This window comes from Mycteria americana, chromosome 4 (assembly GCF_035582795.1).
Source record: "Mycteria americana isolate JAX WOST 10 ecotype Jacksonville Zoo and Gardens chromosome 4, USCA_MyAme_1.0, whole genome shotgun sequence".
Classification (NCBI taxonomy): Eukaryota; Metazoa; Chordata; class Aves; order Ciconiiformes; family Ciconiidae; genus Mycteria; species Mycteria americana.
Window position 1 is genome coordinate 53,479,293 of NC_134368.1, and position 20,437 is coordinate 53,499,729.

General features: G+C 42.4%; 1 protein-coding gene across 2 annotated transcripts in view; it reads left to right on the top strand.

Annotated features, from left to right (window-relative positions):
• The first annotated feature begins 570 nt into the window (after positions 1-570).
• Positions 571-20,437, top strand: part of GRID2 (glutamate ionotropic receptor delta type subunit 2) — a 735,317-nt gene continuing 715,450 nt past the window's right edge. For both annotated transcript variants that reach the window (XM_075499270.1, XM_075499271.1), the window contains exon 1: positions 571-658. In XM_075499270.1, the coding sequence (XP_075355385.1) occupies positions 571-658 (88 nt within the window). The remainder of the gene's footprint in view (positions 659-20,437) is intronic.

Consider the following 20,437-nt stretch of genomic DNA (forward strand, 5'->3'; position numbering starts at 1 on the left):
GGGGCTTTTCCTGCAGGAATCTGGCTGCTGGAAGCGCGATCGCCTGCTCTCCCGGTTGCCCGCTCCTCCTCCCTCGCTGAAGGCGAGCTATTTGCTGCGGGCTCCTGGGGCTGCTCTGGCCAAGAGGGTTTGTGCGTGTGCTTGTGTGTGTGCGTGTCTGCGTGCGTGTGTGTGTGTGAGCGTGTGCGTGGTGTGGGTTGGAAGTTGCTGTGCAGCAGCCGGGACCGAGCGGATCCCTGGACCCGGCGGAAGGATGGGGATCGTCTGACCAGCAGAGGCGTCTGCTGCCCGCGGCGGCGCCCGGGCTGGATGGATTTGCTGCCGGCGCTCCCAGCAACTCTGGTGCTGCCCAGGAGCCCCCCGAAGTGACGCGGGGTCTGGCCGAGGGGAGAGGCGCTCGGAGCCCCGGGCTCGCTCCCTGCCCAGCCGCGGCTGTGCGCCAGCCACCGGGATTTACACGCTCCGCCGGCGGCACCTCAAACTCTTGGGTTTCCTGCGCCGCGCTGTCCTCCGCGGTGGCACCGTTTGGCGAAGAGAGCTGGTGTTACAAAGCCTGGACCTCCGGAGGAGATGGAAGTTTTCTCCCTCATCCTGGTCGTGTCCGTCTGTTGGACTCGAACCTGGAAAGCGGCGATTGCAGATTCAATCATTCATATCGGTAAGGGGGTGCTGTGTCTGCTGGTGCTGCTGGACACTTTTCCAGCTCTCCTTTGCAACCTTCCCTCTCTTGGCAGGCTTCCTCCCCCCGCAGCCCCCGCTCTCTTTTAGCCCTTGCGCGCTCGCTTTTTTTTGTTTGTTCCTGTCTTACAATTGCTTTCCACCACGATCTTAGGCGTCCTCTTTTCCCCCTACCGCTCTGTGTAGAGGTTTCTCGTCGGCTGGGTATGTGCGTGCTTTAGACCTTGAGGTTTTGCGCCGCTGATGATCTGGGGGGGGCTGGGGCTCGGGCGCTTCCCCAGTTCCTCCCCGCAGCCCCTCAGCTCCAGCTGCCCTTCCTCCTGCCCCGGCTCGCCCTCGGGCGGGGGGGACCCTAAGCCTCCCCCCATTTCCCACACCACCGTGACAGCCACGCAAAGCCTCCCCCCCTTCCTTCCTTCACCCCCCCATCCCGCCTTCCTCTCCCGCGGCGGAACAGGTGGTTTGGCAACGTGAGCGCTTCCCATCCCGCGGGCGGGCGGCCGCAGGGGCGGGGGGGCTCCGGCTGCCCCGCGCTCCCCTGCCCGGGCCGCCACCCCGCCGGCCGGCCGGCCGCCTCCCGGGGCCGCGGCGCCCGGGAAGGGTAGCGGCCTCCCCCGCCGGCGGCGGGTGCAGGGGGGGCCGCTGGCAGCGGCGGCGGGCCCCCCCTCCCGGCCGCGGCGGGCGGCGGCGGTGGGGCAGCTCGGGTGATAGCCATGCACGGCGCTGCCCGCACTCCCAGCCAGGGAGAGGGCGCCGGGCTTCCCTCCTGCCGCCCGTCCCCTCTCTCTCCCCGTTATCCGGAGCCATCCCCGGCCCGGCAGCCCTCCCTCTCGGCGGGCGCATCCCGGGGAAGCGCCGAGCCCCGCTGCCGAGCGGCGTTCCGTTCCCGCGACTGGCGAGAGCGGGTCGCCCCCCTGCGCCGGCCGGGGATGCGCGGGGAGAGGGAGAGGAAGGAGAGGAGAGGAAGGAAAGGAGAGGAGGGCGCTTCCCCCGCGGCCGCTCGCCCATCTGCAGGCACCGCACGCAGGCGGAGCGGGAGCCTGGAAACGCGGGGGCGGGCGGGCGGCCGGCGCCGCGCTGCCCCGGGGAAGGTGCATTTGGGGGCAGGGGCCCGCCGGGGTTTTGGGGAGGTCCCCGGGGCGGTGCCGGCCGCGGCCGTGGGGCAGCCGCCGCTCTCCCCGGGGTTGGCTTTATAAACATGTCTGCCGGTGCCTGTCGTGGGGATCCGTAGCGGGTTTCTGTGAGAAGGGAAGCGGGAAGAGCGTTTGGAAAGCCCGGCCGTCAAGAGCTTTCCTGCAGGACACCGGTATTTGGGCAGCGATGCGCCAGCCCTTCGTGTCGCCCCCCCACCCCGGAGCCCACGGGCTGCCGCTTCCCTTAGGTACCGCAACTTTATAAGGGTCAGTCCTTATAGCTGTGTGCCACTGGAGCATCAAATGTTGTACAGGGGAGGCAGCGCTTTATGCCCTCCTTTTAAAGGGAGAATGACTTTTTTTAAAAATTCTTCCCAGTTGTAGACTGTTAAAGTGACACTAGGAGACGGTTACGTCTTACGATTTCTTTCTTAAGAGCTTGTAACAAGCCGATCAAATCTTAGGATTTGGGGGGAAATTTTGACTGTGCAGCAGATGAGTTTCTGTGCAATCCCCTGTCTCCCATCCTCCCGGCTAACGGAGCGGAGCGTTGCTGGGCGAGCTGTATGCCTCTGCACCAGCATCAAGGGAGACAATAGCTTTTCTCTCTTCGTCTTAATGACAATTTTGTTTGTTTCGCTTGTTTATATATGACGAATGTAACACACTTTACCACTGATGTTTTTTATAACACTGTTAGTGATTAGATGCATCAACACAGTAAATCTTCATTGAAAACAAAAAAAAAAAACCCCAAAGTAGTTCCTTCTCACACGATTAATTTGTCTTGAGAGACAATTAGTACAGTTGGCAAGGGGATTACCTCTTTTTATAGACTGGTTTATGTTGCCATGAAAATGGCAAACTGATAATTGTTACACAGAGCTTTACATCTGTTAGAATGAATACACTGAAAATAAACGACCTGAAATTAGAACTAATTTAACACTAAATGGGTAGACTGCTAAATATTCCAATTTGTACAGCCTACAGATGAAAATTTGGCCCCTAGTAACACCACTGTATTTTGTGACCTGGATGTTCTGACCCCCTTTTGTTTTCTTCCACTTGTACTGAGTAAACTTACGTATAAAATATTTAGACATAAATAATAAACTGTATTTATATGAGTTATGAAAAGCAGTAGTAGGGTACTCTATGAACAAATTACCTACAGAAGAATTTATAAAGCCCAAGAAGAAAACAAAATGCTCAGTTCAGAGGAAAAGAAATACTACAGAAGTAGTACTGATGCCTTAGGCAAGAAACAAAATAAATGCATTATCTTCTTGTCATTCTACAGTGTTAAGATATTCAAGTGGAAAATATTTTCCCATATTTGGGAGGGGCAGATGGTCATGAGAAATAACGTTACCTGTGCATACCCTTTTTCTGATAGCACTTACTTTTTCAGCATAATGCACTGTCTTGCTTGCCTATGTATTATTGGATGTGTTTCCTGCAAAGGGCTGTTTTCTGTATCGAATTATATTATCAGTTGTCTCTTAGACAATGACAGAAAATGTTACAATTTAGTGAGTAGAGAGTAATGACTCGGTGATGGCAGTGGGAGGGGTACGGTGACTGGTATTTATCTGTGATACGCTTTTTCATATTTCTGTCTTCTGAATGATTATAGCTGCTGCTTTTGATCATTAGAGCAGGTCTGTGTGTATGCAAATGCGCACATTTAAAAATAAACATTTTCCTGTATCATATTTTGAATGTTGGTAAGGCTGCTTATAGTCTGTACGTTTCTGCTGCCCTGCTATTATAAATAGGAACTGGCAGTTCAGAAAGACTACATTAAGCACTCTTGTGAAAATGTTGAAATGAATCGACTCCACTGTAATTTTCCTTACCCCTATATAAAAAAGAAAGGGGAAGGGTTACCATGTCAAAACTGTGCAATTCTGTATTATGCTGCTTCTCTCAGCCCATGCATTGATTGAGTAATTTCATCAGCCCCACATTACTTGATTGCTTAGAAGTTTCCTAATGATCTGTATGCTGTAGGAAGAATCTGAAAGTCGTGAGTGGAATGGCAATGATTTTGTGTTTTATGAGGCTATTCAAAAAGTCGCTCTGATTTACGTAGCTCGAAAGCTCCAAAGTCTTTGAGATTAGCCACGCTGCCTGATATTTTCTTCATACATCAGTCGTCCCACACTCCTCACTCCCTAAACAGGAGTTTAGAACAGTGCTTTAATTAAGCAGGGATTAGGTGGCATTCCTTGTCAACTGCACAATTTGTGTATGCTTTGTATCTTCTACAGTTGGTCTCATGCTTTTCTATTTTGTACTTTGTGCTCATTTTTTTCCCTTGGCATGTACATAGTAATACATCCGTATGTGCATATGGATTTCCTATTGTGCATATAGAAACATATATGCAAATATGTGTGTACTAGGTGGAGTAAAATCACCTAGGGCAGTGGTCACATAGTACGATACAAAAGTTTTTGCTGAAAGAATACGCTAAAGTATTTCTAAAGGCTAATTCATCGCAGCGGTGTGCAGCAATAGTTCAGGCACCCTGATTACTGCAAGTTGGTTTTTTTATGTTTATCAGTGGCTTCGGTCATATGCAGTCAGTTGTGTGCTGCCCTTAGCTTTTTTTATTTTCAATGGCAAGTTCAGAAATACATAATATATACTTATATATACGTGCTTTTACATGCATTTATACATATACTTTAAATATATATTTTTATATATATACTATATTTTTTTTCTAAGAGAGATAATTAGATCTGCTCTTCCCTTACTTCTCTCAGCTTTTAGACTTTGCAAACCAGGACTGCTGCATTCCTTGTGTTAGACAAGTTCCCAGCATTGCTGGGTCCTGAGTTTTGGTTCATACTTCTAAGCTCTTCTGTACCATGGATAATAAAGTCAGGGCAATTCCAACATGGGGTCTGTTGCTTACTTGTTCTGTTGATATGGTGGTGCCCTTAAAATGTAAATTTTTTTCTGTAAGGGAAGGGAAGTCATCTAGCTCGGTCGTATGCATGTCCATGTTTTGTCTTGTAAGCTGTTGTACTACAATACAGCTTGGCTTGTATTGTGTTGTGCATTGGTAATAGGAATTTAATTTGCTGTGCTATTGGTAAAGCCTCATTAGAAGGTATGTAGTGTATGTCACTAACTGTTCATTAGAATATTCTCATACATTTTGTAAAGTGCAGGACAAGCAAGCACAACAAATTTATTGAAAACAAATAAATCTCTACGTGCCTATAATGTCTGCAGATGAGTGTTCAGATCTCTGTTTTCCCTGCTCTAGAATGTGCCAAGGTTACTTGCTTATTTTAAACATACATATGGATGAAGACCTGGAATACAGCGTGCTGTGGCTTAGCAGCCAGTAGGTTTTATTAGTAACTATGTTCTACTTAAAGGCACAGCATGCGTGATGTACTCTGTGTTTCTATGTGTGCTATTTCTTAAACTCTATCCGAGGTGCTGAGATTTGTGATAGTATTTCAGTCCATGTAATAATGTGTTTCAGCACTAGTTACTCTGCAGCTAAAGAGGGATAATTTCCTATGCTATAGATTATGGCTTTCTACCCTCCAAAGGCTTGCTTGCCATTAGGTGTCACTGCTTTCTGGAGTGTTTCTTAGCGATCACCAGGGCCTAATCCAGAGTCTGTCATAATCCAGGTGAGTCGCTTAGTTGACTTCAGAAGATTTTAAAGTGAGCCCGTGGATTGCTGACTACAGCAGGCTGCTCTTTTTCATGTTCTTAAATAATTCTTAGTGTTATTTCAAGTTCTTTGTCCTTGATAAAGATGGAGAAAAAAAACCCCAACCATCCATTTTCAAGTGGTGTCCTAACATGCCTGACATAGCACACGCAGCGGCAGTGATGGCTTTCAGATGACTACTTATGGATGCACAGAGTCTTTATTCTCACAATGCCATCTTTGAAAAAACACACTGGAGAAAAATCTTTTAAGACTGTGACTACATAAACCTACCAACTAAGGTTCATTTAACTTAATGAACAAAGGCATTAAGTATGGTTCTCTTCCACTCCCTGGCCCTGTAAAGCAAGTGGTATTGGCAGGAGATGACTTTTGTAAGCCATTAGGTTACTCCCTAGATATAGACTTGAACTGACATCATTTTCTTCCATTTGATATATAGCTATCTATAATCTGCCATGACAGTCTGTTTTTTGCTGAAATTTATTGGAGGCTTTTGCCTTTTGAGGTTTGTATTTTTACTGTTTGTCACTGCTACTACTCCATTGCTTGATTTTTTTTTTTTTTCTCCCAGCACACTAACAATGGTTTTAAAAATAGTTTATATGAAAGAGTAGTTCTGTTTGGCTATCAGTTTCTAGTTAATTTTCCTAATTACCTGAATTACATATGACAGCATGGTAAAACTCTCTTCATCTACACACTCTCCAACCATAGTTTGTGTTTTATATCTTCAGTGTTTAAAAAACTTATTAGACATAAACAATTACTGTTGCTGTTTGGACTTAAGAGTGACCTATAGGAAAAGAAAACAGTATTCATAAAATGATCTATATTTTGAGCAAATATGAGAAGATAATCAAACTCTGAAAACATGTTATGTAAATATATAGTACGATACACGACAGCTTGGTATGTGCAAAATGTTGACTTCAGGTGATACACTGGTAATGAGGCAAACTAGGATACTTTTCTGCATCTGCAAACTCAGATGTCACTTTTTTTTTTAATTAGATTTAAATTCCAGAAGGAATAAGTTATTATCGAAGCTGGTGAAACTGGAAGAAAAAATTTATTTCAGAGGCAGGCTTGGCATGTCTGTCAAAACCTGGATGGCTCCACACCTGTGCATCCTATAGGCCTTACAGTCTGGTATATGGCTCCAGTCATGCTGACACCCGTCTCTGAGAGCCCCAGATATACTCATTTGTTTGTGCTATCTAGAAGTGCCAAGAGGCAAGTATGACAGTCACAGCCCAACAGTAAAGCATAACACGCAGTTTGCTGGCAAACTGTCATAATGGCTGGGAACTGGGCATGAAAGCTCATGTTTCTCTGGGGCATTTTGTACCCTAGACTGACTGGCTGTCTAGCAACTAGCTTTCTACTGAGCTTCTTGGATACAGATGCAATTCCTTTCCTTCTGTGATGTTACTTTTATCTTCCTGCACTATCTACTATGTCTGTTAGCAAGTAGGAGTTGACCTGTTGCTTGCAGTAGTTACCAAAATGAGCTACGTTGGCCTCTTTTAGAGTAATGTTGACCATGGGTTCGTTGCTCATCTAGGCTAGTAGACTGTGTTGGAGAAGGTGCAATACTGAGCTGGTACAATGTGATACTTGGCACAGAATATGTGCTAAATGCATGTTAAGTACGTGTGATGCCGTGCTAGTTAAACCATCCTCAACACCACGTAAGGAAGACCTGGGCAAAACCTTCTGGGCACAGGTTTTAGCTGGCTCATGTATTTGAAGCAGCACAGGGAGAAGAGGAAGTTCTGTTGTCTCCCACTATGAAGCAGAATTTAGTTGTGTAGTCTTGATGTAGAAGTAGTAATTTAAACATAGAGACTAAAATGGAAGCACTTAGTGGAAGAATGGCTGAGGAAAAGGTGTCTGTCTTGCCCTATCTTTCTGTACTTCAGTCTCTTCCCATGAGCACCAGCAGGGCAGTTTCCTCTGCTATTCTTCATTATAGGAGTCAGGCTTTGTCTTCTGGTTGTTGTTGGCCAAAGGTTGTGTGAGAGATGATGGAGTAAGGGAAAGATTCTCTTGCGTCTGCAACCACTATAATTAATAATGGTTTATGTGGCTTGGAGAGTTATAACTGATCTGTGTAACAGGGAGGACACAGGCTGAAATGGAAGGTTAGTAGATGAAATGTACTGGCGTTTGGATGACAGTTATGAAACTTGGCAAGGGAACAGGCTTGAAATTGTGCAGTGCTGTAATTTTGTAAGGTTCAAAATTTATATTCTAGTTTCAGTGATAATATACTTAATTCAGAGGAGGTATTTTGTATTCTGTATTGTACTGCAGAGTGCACTTCAGCTGGAGAGTCTTGCTCCTGCTTTGGTCTGGGGTAACCACATCAGCTCAAGGAAGGGCTATACTGTGAGCTCTTAAGTGTTGCATTAAAAACAAAAAAAACCCCACTTGCTTAATGAGAGAGGATAAAACAGTAAGTACAGTATTCCTCTGTGGCAGTGAAGTTGTAGTGGGAAGAGGTGGTACAGAGACAAATACTGTAGTTTTAGTCAACTCCAGACTGGTGGATTTGTAAGTGCAGGGTTAGATTTAAAGTAGTTTTCTATTGCACGCATTAGTTCTGGAATGCGGGCGGAGTAGGATGGAAAAAAAGATGAAAGGGAAAAAGTTTCCTGAAAGTTATGCTGGGTTTATCTGACAAGCTGTGCTCAAGAGGAAATTGAAAAAAGAAAATGAGTAAAAATGCAAGGAGCGGAGGGAAATAAGATATCAAAGGCGAGAGCCACTAGTTGTCTCTGTTTCTTCAGGAGCTGTATAATGTTCCTGTAAATGCTATGCTAAATGAAAAAGTTCTGAACCAGAAAGGGGAAAATGTGAAGATACAGAATTTAAATGAAGAATTATATGTGTATTTTAACCTATTAGATAACACTTTGTGCTGAAATGCTAATTATTCCTAATTGTTATATTTGCTTTACCCATGAATAAAATATCACATATCTAATAAAATATGCAGTGGAAATCACTGTAAAATTCCTCTTGGAGTCTTTCATGCAGATTTAAAGGATTTAATCTCTTATTTCTTCATTGCTTTTTAAATCATTAACTTTCTATAATCAGTTGGATTGCTAAGGCCAATATCCAGTGAACCTAACAATAATTGCTTGTTTTGCAGAACAATTTTTTGTTAGTCCAACCATATCTTTCTCAGAGGCTTAAATCGCGTTGGTGATTTCATTATAATAATTCACTTGTGATAAATCAAAATCAAATAGCAGCGTTCCGGTGCTGTGGAAAGTAGCGCTGGATGAGAGCTCCGGAGGGAGCAGAGGATGGCGTAGAAGCAGACCTGAATGTCAGGCCTGGATTTGCTGTGCCTTATTTTAATGTATACAGATATAACAATGACCACTTTTGCAAATCCATTTTAAATAGAGAAATGAAAGTGTGCACACGGCAGACTTCCCTGCCTTGGGACTCCAACTCAAAACCCGTGTTCAGGACCCAGACCTGATGAGATGGTAACTTGATTTGTTTTTAAAGAGTGCAGGAGCTCAAGTCTGACTGACTGCCAGCTGAGCTTAGGCTCCTGAGCTATTGAGATGTTTTGAAGATGTCAGTTGTCTTTTTCAGGTCACAAGAGACTATTGCAGAGTTACCTCACTGATTGCAACCAGTATTAAAAGTTGTCTGGCAGTATACCGTGGGCTGAAAGCATGCAGTGGGGACATCTCTGGACCAAACACTTATGAAGCAAGGTTATTTGTTGTTGTAGACCCCTTGCCTTCTTGTCAGTCTTTATAGTGTTCAGCTTAAAATATTTGAGAATGTTTTAAAATCATTTTATCTACTGGAGAATTGTTAAAGGGAAAACGACAGTAGAAAAGATCTGGTTCTCTTTCAGTGGAAGCCAGTGTAGAGTACTGGCAGCACACAGCCAGTGTACAGTACGGGCTGTGTGTTAAATGGCAAGTGAAAAGTGATAGCTATTATTCATCATATTAAAATACACATACTTCTCCCTTTCACTGTTTTTGTTCATTTCTTTCTCTCTCGTATTCCAAGTTCGTGGCAAGCAGTTGTGATGGTTGCTATGTTCTATACTCTTAAATATATGGGTTTTTTTCTGTCCAGGAAGAACAAAGTTAAACATACCATAACATAAGTATCTGTTATTTGGGCAGATAAAGCTGCTTTTTATTTCTCTGGAATTCCACTTATTTGCCCTCTTTTGAGACAAATATAACCCCAAAAGTTGATTATGCTGTTTAAGGCTAGTCTTTCTTCAGCTCTCCCCTTTGTGAACGTATAGACCCAAGAAGTATTGCAGTATATCCGCTAATATGTTTGTTATAAATATCTTTTAAAATTTACTACTCACGTACTACTTACATTTCCAGCTCCATGGTACAGGTTAATAACTAGCAATGGGGTATGTATTTATGTATGCATATACAATGTATAAACACACACTTTTTCAGTAATCAGACAGATTATTCTTTTTGAAAATATTTGACTGGATTTTTCTTTGATTTGGGATGACATTAGTTTCTACGTTAGGTAACAACACAGAGATTTGGGAGGCTTTTTACTTGCAGGAAGTCATAACGTGAATACAAATTGTGAAACGGCACCCCACTGTGCTAGAAGCTGTACAAATAGGAAACAAAAAGTTGGCTGTCAGAAGATTTCAAGATGAAGTAAAAGAGAGGGCTTGGATCTCTCTGCAACTCAGTTTGTGCACCAGGAGACAAAGTAGCAAATCTTTTGGCGTCTTTTGAGAGACAGATTCATTCATTCATGTTCGTGAATGATCGCTCTGAGTATGAAGGAATGAAAGCACATAGATATGTCTACAGGAATGTACTGACAGGGCAGATGCAGCGTGGCTGCTGTCAGTACTTCCCTGCTTTGGGGCACGTGATAACAAAAGTTACAGTGCTCTGAGGTAAGAGAATTGATGGGAAATGAAGGCTAGCGATGTGTGTATAATCATTACCTACAACGTTTTATTGTCAATAACATTGGTTAAACTGGCAAAGTAAAAACAGTCATTATCTCATCAGCTGCCAACATTACTCTCTGGCTTTACCTAGTACAGGAACTAATACATGGTTATGCACATGTGCTCTCTCTCTGTCTCTTTTGTTTGGACAAGTACTTCATGGTACAGTTTTGGAAGATGTCTAGGTAGAAAGGAAAGAGCCCTTTTTGGGAAGGTGGAACACTGTATGTTGCAAAATGCCCTAGTTTGTTTAAAAGAGATATTTCAATATAACCAGTGATTCTAAAAGCATCTGCAGCCTTGTTAGCTAGCCTTGCGGAGTTTCTAGAATGTTATTGAAATATTATTGAAACAATCGAGAGAAATGATTTTCCAAATCCTTGTAGTAGCTCTCCTGTTATGGAATTGTATTGCTTCCTGGAGATACATGAGAAACACCCATTTACTTGAAAAAGTGCTCTCATTTTTCCAGTGGTGCAAAGAGTGTAGGGGCTACTTCAAATAAAATGGCTGAGGGGAGCAGGCAGGAGAAGAGTCTCCTGTATATGCTAGACAGGGAATGATCAGGAGCGCTTGGTGTGACTATCACGGAGGATGATGGCTTGGGGACATCATCAATGCTGTGTCTAGCTGCAAGGAGAGGAGTTTGCAGGTAAAGGACAGCGTGAGTCGGCAGGAAACAAAGCATTATCGGGGGTTTCTCTGTAGCAGAGAGGCTCTGGGAGCAGTAGTACTGTGGGGAAGGTTCTGGTGGTGCCTTCTACGTAGGAGTTTTGGAAGGGGGTGGAGGTTGTGGTTAGCAGTGGTGGGAGTTGGTTGGGTGGTGAAGGGGTGCAGGAAACATTTGGAGGGGGCTAGCCAGATTGATGGGCCAAGCTAGCTTTGTAAGAGTACGGGATAATTCTAGGGAATAGCAGGTAATGTTACCCTTATGTGGGCTGGAGACTGGGCTTTAAACATTTGGGACGGGCTGTATAGAGGAGGTGTTATGTGTATGCATACAAAGAAAGTTGGGAAATTCAAAGGAGTGAAGCACTGGAATGGGCCAAATATTGCTGAAAAGAATAATAATATAATGCAAACGATGCTTTGAGAACAATATATCTAGAAGATAATATTAAGTTCTAAAGAAACTAAATTATAGATTAGAAAATTGGATTGTTTCTCCCTGTCCAGCTTCTATAGTTTTACTGTAAAGCATTTGATTTGTGTGGTAGATTTTAATTTTTTTTTTTCTTCAGCTGATAATTGTACCTGGTTACTTTGCAGAAAAACGAGATCCATTTTATCTTTGTATTGCCTAATACCTTTGTACACAGATACAAACAATGAGTACTGAAGTGTCAACTTCCACCCTTCTGCTCCCAGGATAACTCCGAGTGTATTGTACCTCCCTGTGCCTTAGCATTATCCCTCTGATTAAATAATCTTACTTTGCTTCCTCTGTGCAGCAGTTTATTGCCCGTCTGTACCGTGCCCCCATGTAAGCTCAGCTTCTGTGGCTGGCGAGTGGGACGAAGGGATGCAGAAAGCCACAGCTTCTGCTCCATTGACTTCTGACCTAATTTAGGAAGGAAGGAAAGGGAAAATAATGCAGCGTGCTTCTGGATTGAAAGCCTGCCGTGTCTTCCGTGGAGTGAGAGCTCTAGTTAGCTCCTCTTCTCTTGAATTGCTGCATAGCTTGCATTAAAAGTTTAGACCTCTCTTCAGTGAAGCTCCAGCGTGGTGAGTGGATCTGCTTTCATGCTTATCTTGTGGCATACGTCCTCATTTGGGCTGTTGAGGCTAAAGTCTGGTTTTCTGTCGACATCAGCCTTGTCCAACCCCCATTCAAAGCAGCAAAGGGACAGCCACTGGCTTGTATTTCCTCTAAATGAGACACAATAAGAGTTGGGGATAATAGGTTTTTAAATATTTTTGTTTGAGATCAATGATCTTTAATAACAGAGCTGAATGATGTATGGGAAGAAGAGGTAAATACTTCCTCAGGGGAAGGTAGATAATGATAGCATTTGGAAACTGCTATTGCTGAAAATCATCTTCTGCAGGATTTAGGAGTAAAAAAAAAAAAGCTGTTCATTAAAGTACAGTGGGGTTTTTTTTAAGGGATGTATTTTTTCCCCCATTTTTTGTAAGCCTGCCAAATGTCCCTGAGGCTAGAATTAATTGGCTCTTTGTGTTGTGTCAAGTAAGGAGTACAACTGTTTTCAGAAAATACGAGGTTTACAGACTCCCATCCAGAACATGAAAGGGAGAGAGAGGCTAACTTTATATAAACAAGGTCTTCGCATCATTTTGTACCACTAGCTTGGAGTAACAAACAGAATATTGAAATTGTCGGTGCTTTGGAAGCTGTTAAAATCGTCCCTGTAACCCTCATCTCTTCATTCTGCCTAATCCTCCCTGTAGAACAAGCATGTGCCGTTTGCTTTCCCTCTCATCTCTAGGCATCTGCAATGAATAATCAAACGTCTGCTACTTAGGAATAACCAGCGCTTGGTTTTTGAGGCAGGCTTAGGAGTAAGTGCCATGGAGAGGTATTTTGTTGTTAGCATTGCTTTAGCAATACGACAGAGGTTGCGATTCGTTTCACAAATTCCCCCTGACCACTTTGGATTCTAAGATATTTTATCATTTTTAATACTGCTGTTTCCAAGGCCACTTCTCATGATGGTAAGAAGTCAGTGGACAGCAGCAGATGTAGATGTAAGCTTTGAAATGGCTCTTTTAGGGAGGGGTTTGAGGAGTATGTCTTGGAGCCGTTACATTTAAGTTAACACTTTGGAATTTAATGCAATAATGCTCTGAAAAAGTGCTACTACCATCTGCTAGTGAGGATTAGTACTATTTAAAAATCTCCATAATTCCAAGAAAGAGCTAGAGGATTCATGGCATGAAGAAAAGTCTAACTCTAAATCACTATTTTAGTTCAAGGAGTCGCAAACTCTTTGTGGGGACCACTGCCTACTAGAGATTCTCATGCTCTCAGCTCACATAAAGGAGTAAATATTTGTGGTACATGACTAGAGTGATGCCTGTTTCCAACAGTTTCCAGCTTGGACTCCCATTTTGCAGCAGAATCCTTTCTGTTTACAACTGCTTCTCATTCACATCACAGTAACAATTCAGTGGTAACTACAAATGCAGTTTGTGCAGCAAAATAACAAGGCAATGTGCTCACCATGGGTATTTAGAAAGCTTCGTTCCCTATCGTTTAGCTCCTGTGGACTGAGAAACAGTTCTTTGCTTCATGTTCCTATGGGGTTTTGAACACCACCTAAACACTCGGTCCTTTCTGTATGTGAAAGTCAGTCTACACTTAGAGGATGATCTGCTGCTGGAAATGTTCTCAGTAGCAGAACATCTCCATCCCCAGCCTTCTGTCAGCTGAACATGCAGAGATAATTCAATGTCTAGTAAGAAAGAGGGTCAGACTAGTTTCCAACCTATTCCAAAAGCCAGCATAACTTACGGGTATCTGTTAGGAAATGCTTTCTGTGACAGTACTAAGGCTGCTTTACTCATATTAACAAAGAGCTAAATCTTGCATGATATTTAAAGAAGGGAGCAAGAAGAGAAATCTAGTCATGACAGACTACATGTAGTTCTTGATCACCTAATTTAGGAAGGATTTTGGAGATCCATATTAAAAGATGCATCTTATAAAAATTCCAGTTGAGAAGAAAAGGGAAAATGTGGCCAACCAGAAAGAAGCATTTTTGGTGTCTTTCTCTTCCCTCTCCTAAAAAGGATTCACTGACTTTTATTTATTCAGTCTTGCATGGACTGTAACTAATGCTCTTAACTAGCTTTGCAGAGAAGTCAATCATATCTCTCATATGCCTTTAGCCAAAATAATTTTCGCCAATATTTCTTGCTGGGGTACAGGTAGGTTGTGTGTGTACATATATGCCTGTTGGTACAATGGCTATGTAGTCTATGTAGCTAAGGTAAGACCAACTCTCCTGGACTATATACCAGTTCTACGTTTTATTATACTTTTTTGTTATTTTTCCATGCTGGAAGTACAGCTGGAACTGATTGCATGTTTGAAGAGTCAGATCTCTTTCACTTGTTACTTTAGGTGTAAAGATCTCCTCCTCCTCCAAACTGCCCCTCAGGAACCCATACTGCTTGCTTTGTTTTTCATGTGGAAGGGCTGTGATCACCCATAAAATTAGTTGCTTGAGGTGAGTCACTGTAGATCCAGGGTAAATGAAAGATTTCTTGGCTATCTGTTTCTCAATCCAAGCATCTATGTTGTTTTGTACTATCACTGAGAGGTATTTTGGTTTATCCTATGTGAGAGAGAGAGTACAGAGAGCTACCTTCTATTGTGTTAGCAAACGTCTATCTGAGGCATGGGGAACAGAGGCTATTTGTACTGTGAGAATAAGGTCTTAACTTAAGGCCATTCTTGTCATGCTCTTGTTTTTTTGCTCAGACAGGCTTTTGTTTTCTTTCATATCTGGTGTATACGGAGAAGTAAGAACAGATGGATTTTCCACATATTTACAGTGAATAATAGGCTGATGAAATAGAATTGGCCAGTCCACAGTCATCACTCGGTAAACCTGTCCCTTCGAGGGATGTCCATGTATCATGACTGGGTGCTACCAGGTCTACTGCATGGTGACCCTGCATGAGAACAAAGTCAGACGTATTCCCACATCATTTTCCCTGCTTGTCTCCTCATACTTAAATGTTTATCTTCCCTCTTAAAAACTGCTTTAGTACATACAGATTCAAAGCATATATGAGCAGGAGCCGAACTTTATTAAGAGGCAACTTGTGATAGGGCTAGGAAGGGCAGCTTCCATCTCATGAATCCCTTATTTTTTGGAAGGACTCAGATATTTCTAGCAGCTACCTTTTCACTGATCCCTCTCATTCCCAGCACCTTGACAAAGAATGGGATGGATTTCAGCAGGAGCAAGGGAAGGAAGCGCTTGTTCTAGTAGCACTAAAGAGTAAGGACAGGGAAGGGAGGAGGTGGTTTGGTTGCAGGTCATCATGGAGTTCTTGCCTCCAGTATAAAAATGGTGAAATGCTGTACAGTGCACATGTTCGTTATCTGTTTCTTCCTTTAGAATCATGGAGTCTAACCATTTTTAAAACTGCAGAAAGGTGCTTTATGAGATTTTTAAAAAAAATTTTTTAGAAGTGCTCAGAAACTTAGTCTTTATGGTGAATCCTCCTCAGTACCTACCTCTATTTATATGTAAGCAAATGTCTTTTAAAAAGCGTAATTGCCAAAAGTTAGAGCAGCCTGGCTGAAAGTAAGGAATGTTGGGGGCCTAAATGAGACACAACTGAGAGTGAGTTAGCCCAGGAATATCCCGGTATAGTCTGCTGAGGAGCCGCTCATGGTAGCTAAGCCAGCTCATAGCTTTGTGTCAGGCTGCTTGTAATACAGGGCCAGTGTAACGTTGTCCTCCCTTCGTTACTTCTCACCAAATAAACTAGGACATGCTTCTGGGCACCTGACCCTCCTGCTTTGTGTGTATGGTACTGCCTACCTTTTTCATTCCCAGAAAGCTTCTTTTATCTCATCCCATCCCAAGTTTTCCTTTATCCTCCTACCACAGAAGCCACTTCCAGGGGAGAGTTAAGGCTTTACGTGCATGTCAGCAGTTTCTTGTGTTCATGAAATGCCAAGGGGTGAAGTCAAGGAAGTGGAGAGTTTTCTGCCACTTGGTTGGTACTTATTGCAAGCAGTTGTCTGTCTCCCTCACTGTGTCTTGGGCCGGTCCCTCCAGACTGAATTTGATACCTGCAATGACATTTATCATCACAGTACCTATGTTGCAAATAATACCCTTGGCTTTTTGGAGATCCAGACCTTTAAGATAATGTGACTGTATGTTTGTTGAATGGCATGTAAGTATTTATGTTGGGATCTGGCATAATGGTAGAAAGGAAGTGGAGAAGTTTCTGGGGCAACAGCTGTCACTGAAATTCATGGCTAAATGGCAAGAAAAGTGTACCTTGTGTTCCCTAGTGCTATTCATCTAATAGCATTGCTTAGGATCCGTGTTGTGGTAATAGTACCTGAGATCATGGCCCTGTTTTATGTGCTGTCTGTGTACATAGTAAAAAGCAGTCTATGGTGAAGTTTCTGTAATCTTGCCATCTTGTTGGTTTTTGTCACCTTCATTTATTTGGTCTCATGCCCCAGGACAATGCTCTTGTATTCATGTTACCAGAAAGGCAAGGGAAAGCTTCAATAATAGTTTTAGCCTGCAACTATGTGGGAAATGTTTCTGTTTCTATTACCTCTTATTTTTCCCCATCTGTGCCGACAGATTATATTTATTAGCACAACATAATTTTTGGAGCCAAAATACTTATTAAATTCCTCTTTAAATTGCTTCTTTGTTGGTCTGCTCCTTGCAAAACAGGATTTTTAGGTTCTTGCTGGTGTCATTCCATAGTATACTACAATGCCTTTAAATAGCACTGCTTTAGGTCCTAGGACTAACTCACCTGGGCACAGCACCAAACTCACTTTTCCTTTGTCTTCTGTTCAGTGTACAGTCTGTGTCCAACTGCTTTTATACACAATCAAAAGTAAAGAGCAGATAGAGAAACTCTTTTTTTTCTACCGATAATCATAAATTGTGCAGCCAAGAAGTTTATGCAGTGGCACAACAAAGGGTTTTGCATGCATTCGTTTTTATGTCATGCAAACCATTATTTTTGCCTTCTACTGCTGACCACTGAGGCTGCTGACTGAATACAGCCTTGAAATATTCTCAGACTTTAAGTTTTTCCTATTCTGTAAAGATCTGAAAGAACTTGTCATCATCTCATCTCATCTCACCTGCTGAGCAACCCAGACCATAGTGTGCATTTGAATGTGTTGCTGGATTCGGATGGAACTTTGTTCCTGTATTATTTCTCTTCTAGGTAATAGCTCCTACTGGAATGGTCATCAGGATAAAGACTGCTAGCCATGCTCCTTTTTCTCATTTCTAACTGGAATGTGACAAAGGGCTAACAGCGTTTTCAAAGTAGTCACTGACTGACACTTTTTCAAGCAGGGCATGTAATTCATAGCTCACGTTATTTTCATAATCCCTGAGGGCTGTGGTTGTGTGGCCATTAACACAGTCTGATAGACATGAGTGTGTGTAGATAGTATCTTTTTTTAGGAGATGTGATGGGGAAAAAAAGAAAAGATTTCCCATATCACATGTTAGAAAAAGCTGCCAGAGCCATTTAAAAGGAAACAAAATGGGCTATAACTCTCTTCTTACAGATGATTATTTTAGAGTAAACATAGTGTCCTCTGTGGTAGAACATTTGGAGAAATAACATATCAACCATTAGGCCTAAAATCTGTTCTCTGCCTTTTCAGATTCCGTGTCTCATTACTTCTGAAGTCAGTATGAATCATTCCATTGGCTTTATTGGACTTTGGATCACATCTATGTTTGTCTGATTCCTTCTTGTCCTTTTATCCTTCCCTTCTCCTTCCCATCAACTACTTCCTTGCCTTTTTTTATTCTAAGTCATTAGTAGCTGCCAGTACTCATAAGCAGCCTTTCAGTAATGCATGTGGAGCATTCATGTGTGTGTGAACTGAGGGAGACTGATTAGGGAAATCTTCACATTTCCAGATTTAAACACAGGTGGAAACCTCACTGACACATTAATTCCTACTATTGTTATAATCTTTTGTATTGCTTTAAGTACTTTTGTCTCAAGATGCAAAAACCTTATTCAGAAGCTAGTTAATTTTCAGTGAGCTTAATGCCATTCTGAAGCATCAATCGCTGTCAACTACTAAGGACAAGATGGACCATTGGTCTACATTGATGTCTGTTCAGGGCAAGCCCCATATATCTCCTACTCCATGCTTCGTCTTATTTCCACTAGTAGGAAAGGAAACAAAAAGCAGTTTTATAGTTAAGGAATAAGACTAGAATTTGTGAAAGGTGGATTAAGTTTTGGACTCTTTTGTGACCTTGAGGAAGACGTGCAATGATTGAAGCATATGAGCTGTCAAAATGAAACCATCAGGGCTCCTTATGAGCTAGGGTTGCATAGGCTGGGTTGTACCCTGTTCAGCTGTTGTCTTGACTTGTTGAACCTCTGTTTTCCATGTGGATAGTTATATCCCCTTACTGAACACCTTTTGTCTTGTCTGCTGAGTTTGCATTCTTCAAGTAGAGCTCTCTCTCATGCTGTGTTGTATCTGCATGGCTAATCACAGTGACGCTATTTCAGCTGAGAGCTTTGAAGTTTACTGTACAACTGTTAGTTGTAAAAATGTATTTTTTGCATCAGTGACTAGAACAAGCTATTCTGTTTCAGGAATGCAAAATTCGGATGCAAGTAATGAGCTTATTCTATGATATGCTTCCAAGATGTGTGTCTGTGGGTGATGGAGCAGGACTGCTCGCTCAGTTATACTGGAGGGTGGAAAGCGCAGATACGGATTGCTACTGTTATGGGCAGAAATTGGGGCTTTCAGTACAAGTTGCAAATACATATATGTAGTTATGAAAGCAGTCAAAGCTCTAGCTAGCATAAAGGTAGCCATGACAGTGTTTCAGATGGCGCTGTAAATGCATCTCCACAGGTATATGAAACTACCTGGGTTTTTTTACATATTCTTATCCGCTGTTGCAGACAAACTAGCGTTATCTGAAGAATTGATCTATTTTGGATTTGCTGCAATATTTTCAATTAGAATCTGGAAATATAGTAAACTGTAAATCTATTGTATAGCACTATAAATCCACCAAATAGCAGGCTAATTAAAACCCTGTCATATATTCTACAATGCAAAGCAAGTATTAATGCAGAGAAGTGCACATCTGTTTTTGAACTTCTGGTTGTATTTCAGGTGAGCTTTACAAGCTGCTTTTGTTTCACACCTTCCGTTCTTCTTACCAAGGTGCTGTCTTTAAAAGCAAAAGTATTTTTGAGAACTACATGCCCATTGGAAATATTAAGACACTGTCATAGCAGTTACCAGGAATAGCTTGCTACAGACATCGTGTGTTTTTGAAGGAAGGGCACCACTAAATGGATGTGTGCCCTGCAAAATGTATGCAACATGTAAAATGGTCTTAGTGATCAGCTGACTTGGAGTAATACACATCTAAAAATGGTCCACAAGCAGGCCCTAAAAATTGTCTGTAGGGTCATTGCTTATGTTCATCTTTCAAATACATTTTTTTGGGGAAAAATTAGTTCAAAGTTGGCATAGGTATCAAAAAAAGAGGTGAGCTATGTCTCCTGAGCAAAGAAAAAATTATATATTCTTCCACTGAACAGGGTGCATTCAAGACGAGTGTTTTCTCTGCATGTCCTTACTTGCATGCTGACACTTGATCAGCTTTACCTTTTTTGTCATTCAGGTATTGTCCACTGTTATGTTCTGAAGGATGTCCTACTGTCCTGTTTTGTGCATGGAGTTTTTATAATTTGGAATTCATCCTCCTCATCTGGCTGTCCTAGTGTGCATGTGTCAGTCTCTCCAGTTGTGTCTCTTAAGGGCAGCAAACTCCCTTCAACTTTCTTTCCCTGTTCCATCTGTAAAGGTAGTTGAGGTGTACAGGTGTTAAGCATATCATATACGTATTCCTTTATTTGTTACCTCATGGGGATGTCTGTACACTGAAGCCCACGGGTTTGCAGCATCGTATACTTAAAATATTTGAAGGGATTAAGTTTGAATAAGCTTTCAAAAGTTCATGTACTTCACAGCTTATTTTAAAGTAGTTCAGAGTCTTAATCTGGAAGGTTTGTTAAAATAATGAATATTTTTGTGGTATTTCATGTCAGGCCAAGCAGTGTAAAAGTAGGGTTTTTTTTAAAGTTACCCACCAATTGTAAATCTTAAATGTTAAGCATGAATTCACATTTTAGGAAGATTTGGATTGTTTATTATGCTGGCTGGATTAGTCAAAC